General features: G+C 46.6%; 1 protein-coding gene across 3 annotated transcripts in view; it reads left to right on the plus strand.

Annotated features, from left to right (window-relative positions):
- Positions 1 to 3424: 3424 nt before the first annotated feature.
- The window catches only part of CRHR2 (corticotropin releasing hormone receptor 2), a 191179-nt gene continuing 174084 nt past the window's right edge, over positions 3425 to 20519 (plus strand). For 2 of the 3 annotated variants that reach the window (XM_053359521.1, XM_053359522.1), the window contains exon 1: positions 3425 to 3660. In XM_053359521.1, coding sequence (XP_053215496.1) covers positions 3592 to 3660 — 69 coding nt within the window. In that variant the 5' untranslated portion in view covers positions 3425 to 3591. The remainder of the gene's footprint in view (positions 3661 to 20519) is intronic. The other variant, XM_053359519.1, reaches the window with a different exon arrangement.

Below are 20519 nucleotides of genomic sequence, written 5' to 3' on the forward strand. Positions count from 1 at the left end.
GGGCTAGTCACACTTCTTTGAAGTCTCTCAGCCCCACTTACCTCACAGAGTGTTTGTTGTGGGGGAGGAAGGGAAAGGAGATTGTTAGCTGCTTTGAGACTCCTTCGGGTAGTGATAAAGCGGGATATCAAATCCAATCTCCTCCTCCTCCTCCTCCTCTTCTTCTTCTTCTTCTTCTTCTTCTTCTTCTTCTTCTTCTTCTTCTTCCATATCTTCAGGCTTCATCCTCAGATTCCAAAACAAGACAGGGCATTTTCACCTTGAGGTTGCCCCATGCCTCTGTTTTTCCTTCGGATGAAGCCTAAAACCCAAACCAAACCTTCTTTCCATCAGTTAAAAGCAGCAGCAGCAGCAGCAATCCGCCCTCCCTTCAATAAATGATAAAAAAAAAGATAACGAAACATTTCTAATAATAGTGAGCTTAGAACCTGTTTCTTTTTTAAGAAAACAAGAGGAGGATTTATATTTTGACAGGCTTCCTTTCAACACGGAATTCTTCTCGGGGGCAGAGGCTGACTAACTGAAGTATTTATATAGCAGCTGGGTAAACACTAGGAGCAGTGGGGATAGTGGCTCCTCTGTAAAAGTATCAATACTGGACTTTGCGGCAGAGGGTGTCAGGGAGAGATGACTAGGGAAGACCCTCCTTCGGTTCTAAAAGGGGTCCCGGGTCACAAAAGGGAAGTTTATTTATTTATTTGGGGGGGGGAGGATGCTAAGTTCCAAAGTGACTCAATTCCTTACACAACAAAGGGTTTTGAATTGGAAGAAGAAGAAGGGTTTGGATTTGATATCCCGCTTTATCACTACCCGAAGGAGTCTCAAAGCGGCTAACATTCTCCTTTCCCTTCCTCCCCCACAACAAACACTCTGTGAGGTGAGTGGGGCTGAGAGACTTCAGAGAAGTGTGACTGGCCCAAAGTCACCCAGCAGCTGCATGTGGAGGAGCAGAGATGTGAAGCCGGTTCACCAGATTATGAGTCTCCCCCTCTTAACCACAACACCACAGTGGCTCATTTTGGACTCATTTTGGATTTAAAACGAACATATTTGGGGAGGGGAAAGACTACTAGCCATGATGGCTATTTTCTGCTTCTATGGTTGGAGGCAGAAATGCTTCTGAATGCCAACTCCAGAAAGTCACAGGAAGGGAGCGGGACCTTGCACTCAGGTCCCGCTTTCAAGTTTCTTACAGGCATCTGGTTGGCTGCTGTGAGAACAGGATGGTGGCCTAGATGGGCCATTGGCCTGATCCAGGACGCTCTTCTAGTATCCGTAAGAGGGGAAAGCCTTGTTTTCTGCTGCCCCGGAGGGCAGAACTAGGTCTGGTGGGCTTAAGTAATAGGATGTCAGAATAATAATAATAATAATAATAATAATAATAATAATAATAATAATAATACAGTGGTACCTCGGGTTACATACACTTCAGGTTACATACGCTTCAGGTTACAGACTCCGCTAACCCAGAAATATTACCTCGGGTTAAGAACTTTGCTTCAGGATGAGAACAGAAATTGTGCTCTGGCGGCACGGCGGCAGCAGGAGGCCCCATTAGCTAAAGTGGTGCTTCAGATTAAGAACAGTTTCAGGTTAAGAACGGGCACCACTACCAAGAAGGCCCTCTGCCTGGTTCCCTGTAACTTGGCTTCTCACAGTGAGGGAACCACCAGAAGGCCCTCGCACTGGACCTCAGTGTCCGGGTAGAACAATGGCGGTGGAGACGCTCCTTCAGATATACTGAACCAAGGCCGTTTAGGGCTTTAAAGGTCAGCACCAACACTTTGAACGTGTGTGGAACAGTTTGACAATGGAACCTGTTCCTTCTGGGCTCCCTTTGCCTTTGGGTGGGCAGTCATCTGTCGTGGTGGCACCATCAGGGCAGGACTTTAGGGCAGGATGAACAAGGGGGGGCACACAGAGTAGGCTTCCCCTAGAGGAGAGGCAGTTTAATTGATGGAAACAACAAAGGCATTCTGTACATGCTGAGAGGCCATTTGGTCTAGGGCATGGGTAGGCAAGGGACACGGGTGGCGCTGTGGGTTAAACCACAGAGCCTAGGACTTGCTGATCAGAAGGTCGGTGGTTCGAATCCCCACGACGAGGTGAGCTCCCCTTGTTCGGTCCCTGCTCCTGCCAACCTAGCAGTTCGAAAGCACAAAGTGCAAGTAGATAAATAGGTACCACTGCGGTGGGAAGGTAAACGGCATTTCCGTGTGCTGCTCTGGTTCGCCAGAAGCAGCTTAGTCATGCTGGCCACATGACCTGGAAGCTGTCTGCGGATAAACGCTGGCTCCCTAGGCCATTAAAGCGAGATGAGTGCCGCAACACCAGAGTCGGTCACGACTGGACCTAATGGTCAGGGGCCACTTTACCTTTACCTATGGGTAGGCAAACTAAGGCCTGGGGGCCAGATCCGGCCCTATTGACTTCTAAATCCAGCCGGCGGATGGTCTGGGAATCAGCATGTTTTTCCATGAGTAGAATGTGTCCTTTTATTTAAAATGCATCTCTGAGTTTTTTGTGGGGCCTGCCTGGTGTTTTTCCATTAGCAGAATGTGTGCTTTTATTTAAAATGCATCTCTTGTGGGGTGTAGGAATTCATTCATTTTTTTTCCAAAATATTGTCCGGCCCCCCACAAGGTCTGAGGGACAGTGGACCGGCTCCCTGCTGAAAAATTTTGCTGACCCTTGCTCTAGGGACCCAAAGCTCAGATCGACCCTCTGCTTCTCTAGAGCTGCAATCCCGAACATAGTTCACCTGAGAGTAAACCCCACAGAATTCTACTTCTGCGCTGACCTGCCTAGGCTTGCGTTGCACTGGTCTGAATCTTCCTCCTGGGACCCCAAGAGCTTCTGGGGTCCCTGCTCACTGTGGAAACAATCTACTGGTGGACTTCTCATGGGCAACTGTGGAGAACAGGTTGCTGGACCAGATGGACCAGATCCTGCAGGGCTCTTCTTGTTCTCCAGATCCCCACGGAGGCTGACCTGCTAGCAACTCAGGTCAGCGAATGGGCTGATTGTGGTGCTTCGGTGGAGAGAGGGGTGATGGCTTTGCACATGCCCAGGAACCCCCAAACCCCGCTTTCTCTCCGAAAACCTTCCCCACCCCAGCCCTGCTTCCTGAAGCCAGGAGCTCTTTATAAAACCTGCCCTTTCGCCCGCGTGAGAAGTGCCACCACATCACCGGGTCAGTGGGCAGCTTTCTGGAGGCGCGGGGTGGGGAGGCTCTATGCATCTGCTCAGAGGTCCCCTTGTCTTCCTCATCTGTGATCTTAGCACACACACAGAGAGGGGGGGATCCTGAAACCGAAGGCAACGGGAGTTTCTCGATCCTGCTGCCTCCCCCTTGATCCTCAAGGGCGGGGAGGGGGGACCTGAGCGAGGCAGCCTCGGGCGGAGCGCGCAGCGAGCGCAGGAGAAGGCGGCGGCTCTGCGGCAGCAGAGGAAGTTAGTTTGCCTGGGACTGGCCTTTTATTAGCGTCGGCGGCGGCTCCGGGCGCCTGCGATGCGCTTGTCTCTGCCGGAGCCGACGCGCTCGGGGCGGGCGTGAGGCGCTAAGGACGGCCGGCACCGGGGGCTGCCCTCATGGGGAGGCGCTCGGCCCAGCTGCGCAGCCCCCGAGCGCTCCCCGCCGCTTTCTTCTTCCTGCTGCCGGTAAGTGGCCGGAGAGAGGTCTCTTTGGGGGGGAGGGGAGGAAGAGGCGCCTCTACGGGGAAACCCCCCCCCCCGCGCGCGCGCACCTAGCTCACACCTGCAGTTAGGGACCTGCGAAGCTGGTTGGTTGGTTGGTTGGTTGGTCCGGCCAGCTCCGTGGTGTCGACACGGACCGGCAGCGGCTCTCCGGGTTTTTCCCCCTCCCCCCCAAAAAAAGAGCCTTACCTGGAGATGTTTCCGAGGACCTTGCGCGCGCCACGAGGATGCTCTGGTACACATGTCTGCGACGCCTGGCTTGCTGTCCCATCCCCAGTGGTTGGGGGCGGGGGGGGGGTGAAGGCCCATAGGTAGCAGGAAAGGGGTATTGACCCCCACACTGCAGGGCACAGAGGAACGCTGGGGCTTTTTATTTCATACTATCATTGCAGAGTTGAAAGGGGTCCCAAAGGTCATCCATTCCAACCCCCTTTTAATGCAGCTGAGGAGAGGGTTGTTGTGCTCAGATCTTGCTTGTGGACACCTGCCACCTTCTTTCTTTCTATATTAATGTCTTGCTTTCACCCTGAGGTGGCGTACATGGTTTGCGCATGTGTGCACACACATCTCACATTACCTTCACAACAACCCTGTGAGGTAGGGCCAGCAGCTGTGAGAACAAGATTCTGGGCTAAAGGGGTCTCCATAGAAATCCCTTTCCCCCCTTTTTCATCAGTTTCTTTTAAAAAATAACACAATCAGGGAACTCACTGCAATCTTTCCCTACTTGCTTTGAGGTGCAATTGCCTCCGGAACACACCCAAAGTTGGTGGCCCTTCCCTGAAGTAAGAAGAACGGAAAACACTCTGCACATGAACAGAGGACCTCTTTTTAGATAGGTTTAGTAATCACCTTGCTCATGGGGTGAGGGACAAGTCCTGCTGTTGACATCAAGCCCTGGGACTCACCTCCAGTGTACTTTGAATAAAGCCCCCTTCATAATTATTAGGTTTATTATAATTAACCACCATGCGCCCTAAAAAGATGGTCACATCTAGATTTCAGCCTGTGATGAAGTTTGTTCGTTTGTTCCCAGTGGTGATTGCAACTGCACCTTTTCACACTGGGGCTTCCTTTGAACTGGGGGTCCCTATGGCCCAAACCTAGCCCCAAATATCTGAGAGATAGCCTCCTCTCCTACGGACCCTCTCAGGTATTAAGATCAGTAGGGGGGTCTCTTGTGGTAGATCCACTGCCGTCCTTCAGACAGGGCCTTCTCTGCAGCAGCCCCTAAATTGTGGCAATCTCTCCCTGCAGAGGTGCTTCTGGCCGCTTCACTGCACAGCTTTGGGTGAACACTGAAGATGCATCTTTTAAAATTTATTATTATCCTTTATTAAATTTGTCTACTGCTCAGTGCTTGCAGATCTGTTTTTTTTTTTTTTTTTTGCATTCTGTGCATTGCCTTGAGATGGGCATAGGAGGCAGTTATTATCATTACATAATAGGTTGTGTCAGTAGATCACATTGCTAGCAAGGACCACACTCCATTGTGCTTGGTTCAGATGGCTTTCCAGAGTGGAATGATCCACTATTGCTAGAAGACCTGCCCTTCCTGGGCACATGATCCAAGGCTTTCCAGTGATGCCGTATGTGTGCAGTGCAGAGAGTCTGGGACTTTGCTTAGGAAATATGTATGAGCCAAACCTTTTGGAAAGCGTCCATTTTTGTTGTTGTGCTCCCACAGTGGTGTGGCTGATAATTTCAGCTGGTTCTGATTGTGTGTCGATTTCAATTCCTTGGGTGTCTTTCCCCATGTTCCATTCCTCTTGGTTGCACTGCACTATGGGTTTTGTAGTCTATAGCTAAATAAATGGATGGTTGCATTCCTGTACGACAAATACAAATGTGTATTCCTCTCCCACCACGTAGAGCTGCTAGGCTGCCTCCTGCCCAGGTACGGATCAGGCCCATATATCTGCTTAGATATTTAAAAAGTTAGCTCCATTATTCCATGCCCTGAAGGCATGTGTTGCTCACGAGAATAGCGATTTGGTGGACTAAGGGAGGTGACTGAAAAATGTCAACAATACAAATGTGTTTGTTGTGGGAATGTTCAGGGTGGCAGGAGAGGATATATTGTTTATTAATATTCTTCCTAACTTGCGCTGACAAGTTCCTTTACTTAGCAGAGTTTACATTCCTCTTTTACATGCACAGCAGATAGCTGGTTGCAGGCGTGTGTAAACCTCTCACTATCATACAATTCAGTATTGGTAAGTTCCCTTTTATCCCTCTTAAAAGAACAAAGACACAGCAATCTTATTTAAAGTCAATAAAAGAAGTTTACTCACATCAGTTCACAGTTGGATCCCCGAAGGCAGACTTAATTACAGATATGTACATGTGGATCTACCCCATATGGAGGAATAATCCCAGTGCTTCTGCTAGCTGAGCGCTAGCAGAGCATTCCTAGCTAAAAAGCTGGTCCAACGAGGAAGGAAGTGAAAAAGAGAGGGTGTGGCAGCATGCCTTTTCCTTTTGTTACCTGGACAGGTATGGTCATGCCCGCCTCTAGTCACATGCCAAAGGAAGGATGCTCCAGCCAGGAGCAAATCAGGAAGTTTTCAACTGGCTGGACCAAACATTCCTCTGTATGTCTTCTTTACAAGGAATGTTGTACTTGACTGCTCTCAGTGGATTACATTCCACATTTGTATCATTTGTGTGTGGATACATATGTTTTGTACCAGCAAAAGATAGTGCAAGAAATTAAGTCATCACTAAGAATGCATACAGTTTGGGGTGTAAAGGATGGAATGTTACAAACAACATGATTGACAATACATAATGTTTGCTCAGGCAAGCATGGATCGTAAGTAGATTTTGTTGAAAGTTTGGTGGATTTTGGAATGGCTGCCAGAAGGATTTGGACCAGACTTTGGAAGTAATGGAATTTTAATATTTAATGCAAATGCTGGGGTTTGTTTTTAATCCGGCAATTAGGAAAGTTTAATGTCTGCTTTGGAACATAGGAAACTGCCTTATAGAAACTCATATTATGCATTCCTCTAGCTCGGTACTATCTCCAAGTGTGGAACCTGTGAGGCATGTGAACCTTCAGAAGTTTCTGGACTACAGTTCCCATCATCCCTGACCATTAGCCTTGTTGGCTTGGGTTTATGGGAGTTGGAGTCAGGGGGGTTGGACTAGATGACCCTCAGGGTCCCCTCCAATGCTACAATTCTATGATTCTATGATATGTGTAAATAAAACCTTCTACGATTCTGTGATTCTATAGGAGGCCAGGGTGTCAAACACACCAGTGATTAAATAATACAATAAAAATATCTCAAAATCCATATATATGAAAACAATTAAAAACAATTCCAATTTGGGTGTAGACTGGGATGAATATCTCTGCTTAAGGGGCATGTTGAAAGAACTTTAGCAAGTTCCAGAAAGACAGTAGCGGTGGCACCTGAATAATATTTAATGGGAGGGGATTTCAAAAGGTAGGTGCCACCACAGTGAAGACCCTGTGATAAGACAGTATCTACAAGCAAGGGTGGAGGAGCCTCTGACCTTGTCAGACTACAACTCCCATCGTTCCCAATCTTTGGCCATGCTGGTTGGGGCAGATGGGATTTGGATTTTGACAACATCTGGAGAGCCACAGTCCCCCCCCCCCAAGTTGCAGTTCTGTGCAAAAGCTGGATGTGGTTGCGTTTTTAAAATAAAATAAAACATACAAATTATAAGCAGGCATAAATCCCCACTGCTGTGTGAAACAATGTAGGCTGAATTTTAATTTCTGATGAAACCTTAATCTGTAGCGATGGTTTGACAGTTTGAGGCGAAGATATTCTGCAGCTCTGGAAAAACAAAAAAATATTTGGGGAACGGCATCGCTTTGCAGCCTTTGACTTAAGGAATTGACTTTCTGTTTTCAGATGCGCAACTACTTTTTTTGTTTTAAGTTAGCCACAAAATGCAACTTAATAATCAAACAAATGTATCATAAGGGTACATGTATCAGAAAGTTTGTGGGACGCGGGTGGCGCTGTGGGTTAAACCACAGATCAGAAGGTCGGCGGTTCAAATCCCCACAACGGGAGGAGCTCCCGTTGCTCGGTCCCTGCTCCTGCCAACCTAGCAGTTCGAAAGCACATCAAAGTGCAAGAAGATAAATAGGTACCACTCCAGCGGGAAGGTAAACGGCGTTTCTGTGTGCTGCTCCGGTTCGCCAGAAGCGGCTTAGTCATACTGCACATGTGACCCGGAAGCTGTATGCCGGCTCCCTCGGCCAGTAAAGCAAGATGAGCGCCGCAACCCCAGAGTCGGCCACGACTGGACCTAATGGTCAGGGGTCCCTTTACCTTTACCTATCAGAAAGTTTGCAGTTCCCCATTTGCTCTTATTCCTTTCCTGGTGGGTCCGTTCAGGATTGGCCACGACTCAATAGTGTCAGATTCCACATAGTGATTTATACAGTTCATAATGCAAACATTCCCCATCTTGTAATGTTCAATTATATTACGAGATGAGAACGGTTTTCCTGAATTTCTTCAACACAAAATGCAGAATAAGCTTGTGAATGTGTGCAATCAGCAAGGTGTCTTGGCAAATGTAGTCTCTCAAGGTATCTGAGTAGGTAAAAAGGTAACCCCTGGACGGTTACGTCCAGTCAAAGGGGACTATGGGGTTGCGGCGCTCAGCTCGCTTTCAGGCCGAAGGAGCCGGCGTTTGTCCACAGACAGCTTTCCGGGTCATGTGCCAGCAGGACTAAACCGTTTCTGGCACAATGAAACACCATGACGGAAACCAGAGTGTACAGAAATGCCGTTTACCTTCCCGCCGAAATGGTACCTATTTATCTACTTGCACTGGCATGTTTTCGAACTGTAGGTTGGCAGGAGCTGGGACAGAGCAACGGGAGCTCACCCTGTTGCAGGGGGATTCAAACCGCTGACCTTCTGATCGGCAAGCCCAAGAGGCTCAGTGGTTTAGACCACAGCACCACCTGCATCCCTGGTATCTGAGTATGCAATAGGAACACGATGTGCCCTGGCTACCACACGTGTTGTTGAAGCGGTTGCTGTTGTTGTTGTTTAGTCGTTTAGTCGTGTCTGACTCTTTGTGATCCCATGGACCAGAGCATGCCAGGCACTCCTGTCTTCCACTGCCTCCCGCAGTTTGGTCAAACTCACGCTGGTTGCTTCCAGAACACTATCCAACCATCTTGTCCTCTGTCGTCCCCTTCTCCTTGTGCCCTCAATCTTTCCCATCATCAGGGTCTTTTCCAGGGAGTCTTCTCTTCTCATGATGTAGCCAAAGTATTGGAGCCTCAGCTTCAGGATCTGTCCTTCCAGTGAGCACTCAGGGCTGATTTCCCTCAGAATTGATAAGTGTGATCTTCTTGCAGTCCATGGGATTCTCAAGAGTCTCCTCCAGCACCATAATTCAAAAGCATCAATTCTTCAGCGATCAGCCTTCTTTATGGTCCAGCTCTCATTGAAGCGGTAGTGTACCACTTTAAACAGTCATGGTTTTCCCCAAAGAATTCTGGGAGGTGTAGTTTGTTCAGGGTGCTGAGAGTTGTTAGGAGACCTCTCTGTTCCTCCCTCTGAGCCACATTTCCCAGAGTTCTCTGTGAAGAGGGACAGATTGTTAAACCACTCTGGGAATTATAGCCCTGGGAGGGGAATAGGTACACATATTTGGGGAAAGAGGCTTACTTGTGAGTAGCTCCTGCATGAAGTAGTTCCTCCTGCACAGCAGGAGACATCTCTAAGCCTCTTAGAAAATTTCTCACCGGAGGGAGAGGGGTCTTGTGCTCGAATCCTGTTTGCCGGTTTCCCACAGGCAACTGGCTGGTCCTTGTGAGATCAGGATGCTGGACAACATGGGCCATCGGCCTGATCCAGCAGGTTCTCATGTTCTTCACATCATTTCTGGGCTTCCTGGAGGCATCTGATAGGACAGTATGAAAAAATGAAAAGTCGAATCCTTGGTCTCTGTCAAAAATACATATTGCAGGGCATCCCGTACAGCTGGAATGCAGGTAAAGCTTTTTCGAGCTATAATATCTGGTTATGAGGCTTGTTTAAGCTGGAATTTCATCACAATTTCCCTCCCGGTATGAATGAGTGGCTGGAGGAATAAGTGTCTATTAATGGGATTTCTGGCAAACACTTCTTGAGTTTTGGCTGTGTGTTTGTTCTGCTGCTCTGGGGGAGCCATTTGAATGTGCTGAAACAAAAGAGGGTTTTAACACAGTAGCTAGCTTGATCTTTTGGCCCAATAGAAGACCAGCGAAGGAGTAAAAATGTACAGCTTCACCCGAGTTAAAAGGGGAAGGTTTGCTTCTAGATTTTGACTGTGCTGGAGGTCTGCTTGCTAGTCATTTAATGTTTTTAAACACTTCAGAACTGTTACCTGAGGGTAATTTTATGTTGAATTAATTTCAGTTTTAACAGTTGCATCTTCCTAGTGTGGTCACGACTCCGGTGGCATTCAGAAGCGTACGGAGGTAGAACAGAGTCATTGGAGTTATTCGCCATTGATTATATACTTTACTTACATTGATTAGCAATATTGAATTAGTCTGAGCCTCTTTTAAAGTCTCCACCCCCGTCATTCAGCCCAGATACTGAGGTCCAGCTCCAAGGGCCTTCTGGCAGTTCCCTCCCTGTGAGAAGTGAGGTTACAGGGAACCAGGCAGAGGGCCTTCTTGGTGGTGGCACCTGCCCTGTGGATGTCAAGGAAATAAACAACTATCTGACCTTTAGAAGAGATCAGAGGTCAGCCCTGTTCAGGGAAGTTTTTAATGTTTGATGTTTTATCGTGTTTTTAATTCTGTTGGGAGCCACCCAGATTGGCGGGAAAACCCAGCCACATGGGTGGGGTATAAATTGTTGTTGTTGTTATGGCATTTGAAAGTGCTGTAAGGTTGTTTTAAATGTATAGAGCGGCAGGCCAGTTAATTCCTGTCTTATTTTCTTTTCCATCAAGGATGGTGCCTAGGGGATATGGAAGCATGGGGACCATTGTGGAATATGGATATAAAATTTACAGCATGTTATAGTCTAAGAGAAAATTATATGAAAATGATATATCGATGATATCCAACACTGAGTAAATTGGTAAAAATGTATAAATCTAAATCAAATAAGTGTTGGAAATGTAAAGAGAAAGAAGGTTCTTTTTGCCATATGTGGGGGTTAAGGCTTACTGGGAAATGATATATAATGAAATGAAAAGGATGTTTAAAATAATGTTTGTAAGAAACCCAGAAGCTTTTCTTTTGGGAATTATAAGGACAGAACTACCCAAACTGTATAGAAATTTATTTATGTATGCTACTACAGCAGCAAGAATATTACTCGCCCCAAAATGGAAAGAAGCAGAAGTCCCAGCTAAGGAAGAATGGATACAAAAACTTATGGAATATGCAGAAATAGTGAAACTGGAAGAGTAAGAAATCAAGATAACGAACTCTTAATAAAAGAATGGAAATGGTTTACTGTGTATTTACAGACAAATTGTAAACAGATAAGAACATTGGCAGGATTATTGTAATAACCTGCAGTTTCATAAGAGTATATATTTAAAGAAGATGAATAAATGAGCAAATTAAATGAATCTTGATATGCAGAAGATATTAAAAATAAATTTAAGAAACCGCAAAAAGAGGGGGAAGGAACTCAAGTTTTGAAATGTCAAAAGATTGTAAAATCAGTGAAAAATATAAACCTGAAAAGTATAAATTAAAAAATATATTAAAAAGATGGTACCTAGGGGAGGCTTATGGGATGCGGGTGGCACTGTGGGTTAAACCACAGAGCCTAGAATTTGCCGATCAGAAGGTCAGTGGTTCGAATCCCTGTGATGGAGTGAGCTCCTGTTGCTCGGTCCCTGCTCCTGCCAACCTAACAGTTCGAAAGCACGTCAGAGTGCAAGTAGATAAATAAGTACCGCTTTGGTGGGAAGGTAAACGACGTTTCCGTGTGCTGCTCTGGTTCACCAGAAGCGGCTTAGTCATGCTGGCCACATGACCCGGAAGCTGTGCGCTGGCTCCCTTGGCCAATAAAGCGAGATGAGCGCCGCAACCCCAGAGTCAGTAACGACTGGACCTAATGGTCAGGGGTCCCTTCACCTTTACCTTAGGGGAGGCTTAGCAAAATATACCTGAGGGTGGATGATATCCTAACCGCCAGTTGACCTTCCCGAGTTTTTAAAAATTAACGCTATTCTTCTTGAATCTGCTGAGATGTACAAGAATGCCTCCTGAATAATTTAAACATGGATTTTGTTCTCAGTGTTTTTGGGGTGTTTTTTTTTTAAGATGTAGGCTAAATGAAAGAGAAAACCCATTAAAAATAGAGATTATCCAAGCCAACGTTTTGTAGGGCTTTGGAAACAGTAAATATTCATGAAGGTCTGCAGTAGTGCCTAGGGCCTCCTTGTCTGGTTGAGAAGTGCCAAACGGATTTGCCAGACAGCTCTGGGACTTCTGAGATGTGAATTTTGTTTTGTAAAAGCCACTGTGTGGTATGTTGTTCTCTATCAATCTGAGGTGTTGGCAAAACCAGGAAATTTTCTTGCACATCAGGAACTGGTTAAACAACAGGAAGCCGAGAGCAAGAATAAATGGACAGTTCTCCCAACGAAAAGATCCCAGTGAAAAACTGTTTATTGTGAGGAAAGTGGGGTGTTTAGTTCAGAGAAATCGCAAGTAAGAGTTGACCTGATGGAAGTGTACAAAATTGCACATTGCTGTACGAAGGGTGGAGAAAGAAAAAAATATTTCTCCCTCTCTCACAACACCACATCTCAGGGACATCCAACAAAGCTGAATGCTGCAGTATTCAGAACAGACAAAAATAAAGTATTCCTTTATACGCCACAGACTTAAGCTAGCGTTTCTCAAAATTTGGTCTCCAGGTGTTTTGGACTACAATTCCCAACATCCCTGACCACTGGTCTTGCTAGCTAGGGATGATGGGAGTTGTGGTCCAAAAACAGCTGGAGACCAAAGTTTGAGAAACACATTCCCACTGCCAGGTATAAATTTACAGTGGTACCTCGGGTTAAGAACTTAATTTGTTCCAGAGGTCTGTTCTTAACCTGAAACTGTTCTAAACCTGAGGTACCACTTTAGCTAATGGGGCCTCCTGCTGCCGCCACACGATTTCTTTTCTCATCCTGAGGTAAAGTTCTTAACCCGAGGTACTATTTCTGGGTTAGCGGAGTCTGTAACCTGAAGCGTCTGTAACCTGAAGCGTATGTAACCTGAGGTACCACTGTAGTGAGGGAAGATCTTAATTTAGTTAGATACGTGAAGATGGACAGCATTTTTATTTCCCTATACGGAAACCTGAGGTACCACTGTATACCAGATTGGTTTCCCCAGCCACTCTGGGCAGCTCCCAACAGAATATTAAAAACATGATAAAATATCAGACAGCTGGATGATGGGGGTGGAGACGCTCCTTCAGGTATGCTGGGAACCAAAGAATCCTGGGAACTGTAGTTTGCTTAGGGTGCCCGAGTATTGATAGGAGACCCCCCCTGTTCCCCTCACAAAACACACAATGCAAACATCACAGTATACTGTGGTGAAACACATCATGAAAGAATCTGTGGGTGAAGGTTCCTATTCTTTTTATTTTGAAAATGCAGTGTGCTCAATTCTACAATTCCCAGAGTGGTTTAGCAATCAATCCCTCTTACCAGGGAACTCAGGGGAATGTAGTTCTGTGAGGGGAATGTTGTTGTTTAGTCGTTTAGTCGTGTCCGACTCTTTGTGACCCCATGGACCAGAGCACGCCAGGCACTTCTGTCCTCCACTGCCTCCCGCAGTTTGATCAAACTCATGCTGGTAGCTTCGAGAACACCATCCAACCATCTCATCCTCTGTGGTCCCCTTCTCCTTGTGCCCTCCATCTTCCCCAACATCAGGGTCTTTTCCAGGGAGTCTTCTCTTCTCATGAGGTGGCCAAAGTATTGGAGCCTCAGCTTCAGGATCTGTCCTTCTAGTGAGCACTCAGGGCTGATTTCCTTCAGAATGGAGAGGTTTGATCTTCTTGCAGTCCATGGGACTCTCAAGAGTTTCCTCCAGCACCAGAATTCAAAAGCATCAATTCTTCGGCGATCAGCCTTCTTGATGGTCCAGCTCTCACTTCCATACATCACTACTGGGAAAACCAGAGCTTGAACTATACGGACCTTTGTGGGCAAGGTGATGTCTCTACTTTTTAAGATGCTGTCTAGGTTTGTCATTGCTTTTCTCCCAAGGGGAATAGGGATATCCTAATAATGGCTCTCAGCACCCTAAAAAAAACTACAGCTTCCAGAATTCTTTAGGGGAAGCCATGTTGACAGCAGTCACGAAATTAAAAGACGCCTGCTTCTTGGGAGAAAAGCAGTGACAAACCTAGACAGCATCTTAAAAAGCAGAGACATCACCTTGCCAACAAAGGTCCATATAGTGAAAACTATGGTTTTCCGAGTAGTGATGTATGGAAGTGAGAGCTGGACCATAAAGAATTGATGCTTTTGAATGATGGTGCTGGAGGAGACTCTTGAGAGTCCCATGGACTGCAAGAAGATCAAACCTCTCCATTCTGAAGGAAATCAGCCCTGAGTGCTCACTGGAAGGACAGATCCTGAAGCTGAGGCTCCAATACTTTGGCCACCTCATGAGAAGAGAAGACTCCCTGGAAAAGACCCTGATGCTGGGAAAGATGGATGGCACAAGGAGAAGGGGATGACAGAGGACGAGATGGTTGGACAGTGTTCTTGAAGCTACCAGCATGAGTTTGACCAAACTGCGGGAGGCAGTAGAAGACAGGAGTGCCTGGCGTGCTCTGGTCCATGGGGTCACGAAGAGTTGGACACGACTAAACGACTAAACAACAACAACAACATGTTGACAGTGGGTTCCCTTAGGGATGGGCGACCATTTTGCCCCATGTGTCCCCCAAACTCTGCGGAGAAAATTCGCTGCAATGAAATGCGTTATTTCACAGTTGCTTCTTCTTCACATGGAGCTGCACAAACTCACTTTTAACCTTGAGGGTGAACAAATAAGGACTAATTGCACGGTAATGTCATCCGTTAGGGTGGCATTTCCCCCGTAAAAACGAACGGCACAAAATCACTGTTTCTCATCTCTGCTGCAATGAAGGCTAAGTGCACTTCACTCAGTGCCCTTGCTTAGGAACCCATCTGTATTTATAGAAGCTAAACAACAGGAGCTACCAAACTCTGTAGCCTTATTTTTCCTAAGTAAATAAGACTAATTAAAGCGCTACAAAGTTCAGAGTAATCCTGGCTGAATTACCGAAAGCCTTCCTTGAACGGTTTTGAAGGGCGAGTAAATACGGAGCAGTCGAGATGGAGATTAACAATGAATTGTGTGTCCCCTTTTAACTTTCACACCAGTAGGAGACAATCAGGGGCTTGGAAAGCTGGAACGGGTTCTGCCTTGGCGTGCCGATGGTTCTGGAATGCCATGGACTAATCGCCAGTGCTTTGAATCACTGGAGACACACTAGTGTTTTGTGTGCATAACTGGAGGGGGGAGTGTATTGGCATGTGTCCCCCCCCCATATCCAAGTGGTGAGAGATTTGGCGAGGGGTCCAGTGCTTACTCAGGGTTAACTTTGCTTGGAATTGTGGGAATGTTGAGGACAGTAGGAGAGGGTATATTGATTAAATGTGATTCTCACTCACGCTAGTGAGCTAGTAGCAGAGCACATTCCATGTATAGCTAAGGAAGCTAGTTGGTAGATTCGTTAGAATCTCTTGAGTTAAGCAATCCAGTCTGGCTTGGATTGTTCCTGGTAAATTCCCCTTTAAAAGGTAAAGGGACCCCTGACCATTAGGTCCAGTCGTGACCAACTCTGGGGTTGCGGCGCTCATCTCACTTTATTGGCCAAGGGAGCCAGCGTACAGCTTCCAGGTCATGTGGCCAGCATAACTAAGCCGCTTCTGGCGAACCAGAGCAGCGCACGGAAACGCCGTTTACCTTCCCGCCGGAGCGGTACCTATTTATCTACTTGCACTTTGACATGCTTTCGAACTGCTAGGTTGGCAGGAGCTGGGACCGAGCAACGGGAGCTCACTCCATTGCGGGGATTCGAACCGCTGACCTTCTGATCGGCAAGTCCTAGGCTCTGTGGTTTAACCCACAGCGCCACCCGCGTCCCTTTTAAATTCCCCTTATTTCCCTCTTAAAAACAATAAAGACACAGGAGTCTTCTCTGAAAAGTAATAAGAAGTTTACTTACATTCAGTTCACAGTATGGTCCCAAAGGTAGGCTTTAGCTTGTAGTTACAGAAGAGAGTGTGGGTTGATCTCATGTGGGGAATGAGTCCATGTGCTGCTGGCTGAGGACCAGCAGACAGCATAAGAGCATCAGGAAGAGTCAAGAGAGAGAAGGGAGAAGGGAAGATGGCTGTGTGACTGACCCTTTTGTTGGGTCTGCCAGGGTCACGCCCATCTACTTGGTCACATGCAGGGGCAGGATGCTCCAGACCAGGTGAGGCAGGAAGTCCTCCTGGCTGGAGCAACACTCTCCTGTGTGTCCACTCTGGGCAAACAGGAAATGTTGTACTTGACTGCTACAGTGATGTTACATCCCACATTGGAATGAAGGTCAATGGAGACTGGGCTGTCTTTGGGATACATGGTTTTATTTATACATATATACAACCTGAGCATAAGACGGGAGGGGCTCCCAGGATTAACACCCCAGAAGATCTTGCTTCTCCATCCAGCACAGAGAATGCATGTCTCTGTGTCTCCAATCTGCTCCCAGCTCAGCTCACCCATGCAACTCTGGCTATTGTTCTCCTACCTAGCAACAAGGTGAAAGGCCCATCCCTTTGTTCTATGGCACAGAACAATTTCTTTGGTTATACTAATTGTGGTGCTTAACTAGTCAGCCAAAGCCATTGCCGAGACAAAGGGTTTGCTTGCTCTTATCGATTCTATGGGATCCCAAGAACTGGAGTGGACTCAGGACATCATCTAGACCAGGCATAAACTCGGCCCTCCAGATGTTTTGGGACTACAACTCCCATCATCCCTAGCTAACAGGACCAGTGGTCAGGGATGATGAGAGCTGTAGTCCCAAAACATCTGGAGGGCCGAGTTTGCCTATGCCTGATCTAGACCAGGGTTTTCCAAACTTGGGTCTCCATCTGTTGTTGGACTACAGCTCCTATCATCCCTAGCTAGCAGGGTCAATGGTCAGGGGTGATGGGAATTGTAGTCCTCACACAGCTGGTGATCCAAGTTTGGGAAACTCTGGTCTAACCTTCTTCTGCCTGGAGAGCAGCTCTCTCCAAGGACTCAACCAGAGTCCTTGGTCTAACCAAGGTGGTCTAACCAATTCTTCTGCCTGTAAATGAAACCTGAAACCTTCTGCGGGGAAAGCTGTGGGCCTTCTCTCCTAAGAGCAACAAGCAGGAGAGTTGGGAGACTCTCAGACACAAAACAGGAATTGCAAGAAACTGTTCTATCCTAGCATCATCTGCTCAGAGTGGTTCCTTGGGGCTCTCAGGCAGAGAAGACTTTCCCATCACCTGTTAACTGATCTTTCTAACTAGAGATGTCGGGGACTGAACTTGGGAGCTTTTTCTACCACCAAACAGTGGCCTCTCCGCATAAAACAAGCTGTCCTCTTCCACATCTATGGCGGTTGTTGCTTTGGGAAAGGAAATGCTTCTCTGCTCTTTCTGCCAAGCGGGACAGCATTTATTTATTATCCTTTTTCATTATTTCCTCTTTTTCTTTTAGTAAGCTCAGAGTGGCTTGGATGGAGGCTCTGATTAGGTCAAGACCTAGTTAGCTGTAGCAGCTTCCCAAGCCTCAGGTGCTCCAAGTTATTTAAACATCCATAACTGTCCCTTTCAGGTATCCCTAGGAAGCAAATGCCAGGACTCTTGGGTCCTTGTAGTATAAATTAAAACCAGATGAAGCTTCTCCAAGTGCACACCTAGTGTTGTAAAAGGACCCAGCAGAGCTGTCCCTGCAGTGGAATGCCAAGTCAATAATTAAGTTCTCACAGGCATTGAACAACAACAACATATTTATACCCCAGCCATCTAGCTGGGCGGCTTCCAGCAAAATAGTATAAGTTTAAAACAACAACAACAACAACAGTGGTGCTCCCTCACATAAATAGTGAGAGGAGTAAAAACAAAAAACCAAGCAGCAAGGCCAGCCAAGAAAACTGGGACCTAAGCTTTGCTTTTGTGTAGGTGTGGCCTTCAAGGAAACTGGCTCTGAGCATGCTCAGAACAGGTCATCAGAACAAACTGGCTCCTGAGTCTAACTATAGCAGCAGACCTATTAGCGTTATATGCTATGGCTAGATTGCCAGGGTGACAAAAGAAAAAGTGCACAACCAGGGCTAAGAATCAGTAGCTCCGTCAAAATACAAGTTTACTATCACATGCCTTTTTTTCCCCCTTGAGACAGATGAGCGGGACCTCCTGGCCACAGCAATATTTTTGAATCAAAATTTGGTTGAGTTTTCCAGAGAGCCGATTGGCCAGATATGTCTCCTGGATCCTCTTGAAATTCAAGTGGAGGATGTGTAGGACTTTGAGGGGAGGTGAAAACAATTGCTCTCAAAAAGGGTTGTGCCCTGATTGCCAGAATGGATCACACCCCACTGGTATAAATATTGTAAATAATAGGCAATGAATAATTTTGCAAGCCCAGAGAGCTTGAGAGAGAGAGAGAGTGGGGACCTGCTATTACTTCAAATCTGGGATTTGCAAAAGGCAGAAGCAGTAGTAAGAGAGTAGCTTCCGATGCCTGAACTTTGACCTTGCATGAAATGGGAGAAGACCCTGCCAGTCTCTGGGCCAAGGGCAAAAGACTCCTAGGAGGGAGTGGAGAATGGTTTGCATCCCACGGCTGTCTCCATCTTCAGCTCCTGGTGTGAAGCGACCTTCTGCCTCTCTCACGACAGATCTTGGAAGAACAGTGAAGCATGGAAACCCCTGTTTGTTGGTGTAGCTTGGCTCCTAGCGAGAGAACAGTAGTGCTTTCTGCGTGCGTAAGGAAAAGGCCCTCTTGCACTCTGCAGGAGCCTGAGCCGAGCCCTCGAGCAAGCCTGACATTCAACCTTTCCCTTCCTCTTCTCGCTGTGAAAGCTGAGCAGTCTCTGTGCTCTCCAGAGCAGCCTCGTGAAGTGAACAGCTGCATGAGCGGGATGTAATTTAAACCAGGAGTTTTGAAGTACAGCATCTCTCTCTCTCTCTCTCTCTCTCTCTCTCTCTCTCTCTCTCTCTCTCCTCATTTCATTGATCGTGTAAAACAGGGTGTGCCACGGCTGGTTTGCAGCAATTTTTAAATGCAGCTCGACAGTTCGGCGATGAGCGGTGGCCAGAGTTGCTTCAGAAGCCAGCAGTGGCAGAAGGACTGTTTGCTTTTTTCCTCCCTTCCTAGTGTAAAAAGACTTTTGGGAATAAATCCGACAGGCAGAGGGTGGGGCTGCTTGGAGATATCGATTGCTGCCAATTCCATTTTGAAACGTTGCAATCAGATTATTGCACAGGTCACAAGTGAACCATCTGGCACAGATTTTGCACCGCTCTGAATTTTGCAATGCAATTCTTGGAAGTTTTAGGCATACAGTGGTACCTTGGTTTGCAGACAGTCTGGTTTGCATACATTTTGGGTTACAAACATGTCAAACCTGGAAGTGCATGTCCCGGTTTGCGAACTTTTTTTGGATTACAACCCTCTTTTTTTTAGATCACAAACCAAAAAAATTTGGAGGCCCCATTGGTGAAAGCGTGCCTTGGATTACAACCTGTTTTGGTTTACGAATTGGACCTCCGGAATGGATTATGGTTGTAAACCAAGGTATCGCTGTAGTCTGAAATTCATTTAAGCACTGTTTTCAGGGGAAACTTGCATTTAAATGATATTAAAATATACAACTACAACAGTGAAATTTTTCATAGGGAAAGAGTCCAGGCCAGAGGCCCCAATTTGCGGGGGCAATTTTGTGCACATGAGCTTCGCACCTCCCTCCGTAAGCCAGGCAGACAATTCCCAGCTTTGGAAAAGAGGCACCAGGTTTTTAATACTTGAATACTCCAATTTACCCGGGACATTTAGGGGACTAGCTTAGTCCCCCTAGTCCACGGACCACACACCACTGATCTAAAGATTATTCTTGATTTTTTTAAAAAAAAATCAGATTTCTTTATTATTTATTTCAACACTTTGTACACAGCTTAATCACAGTCGTTCCGAAGCAGTGTATGAGAGACTCAGTACAGTAAGACTAAAAATGAGTCAAAACTGTAGGGATTCCATTTAAAAGTCCATGGGAACATTTTTTAAAGTCTTCAGTAGGTCTTGAAGGTTCTGCAGGGAGGGGGACCTGTCTGACGTTGTCTGACCTCAACTGGAAAACAAGTTCCACGAAACGACCCACATTAGTGAACATACAGATCCTGGTGCATTTGTGTCATGCATCTGAGTCAAGAAGGACCTCAGACAGTGTCCCCTTTGAAGAGCTGAGTGATCAAGCAGGGCTATAAGGGATCAGATGGTCCTTGAGGTATCATGGACCCAAATTCAAGAGAGTGTCCAGATCAAGGACAGTAATAGTACCACTCTATTCTGCCTTGGTCAGACCACACTTGGAATACTGTGTACAATTCTGGGCACCACAATTTAAGAGGGATGTTGACAAGCTGGAACGTGAGCAGAGGAGGGGGACCAAGATGATCAAGGGTCTGGAAACCAAGCCTGATGAGGAACGGTTGAAGGAGCTTGGTATGTTGAGCCTGGAAAAGAGGAGACTGAGAGGAGACATGATAGCCATCTTCAAATATCTTAAGGG

The sequence above is a fragment of the Podarcis raffonei genome, chromosome 12, assembly GCF_027172205.1.
Source record: "Podarcis raffonei isolate rPodRaf1 chromosome 12, rPodRaf1.pri, whole genome shotgun sequence".
NCBI classification, from domain to species: domain Eukaryota; kingdom Metazoa; phylum Chordata; class Lepidosauria; order Squamata; family Lacertidae; genus Podarcis; species Podarcis raffonei.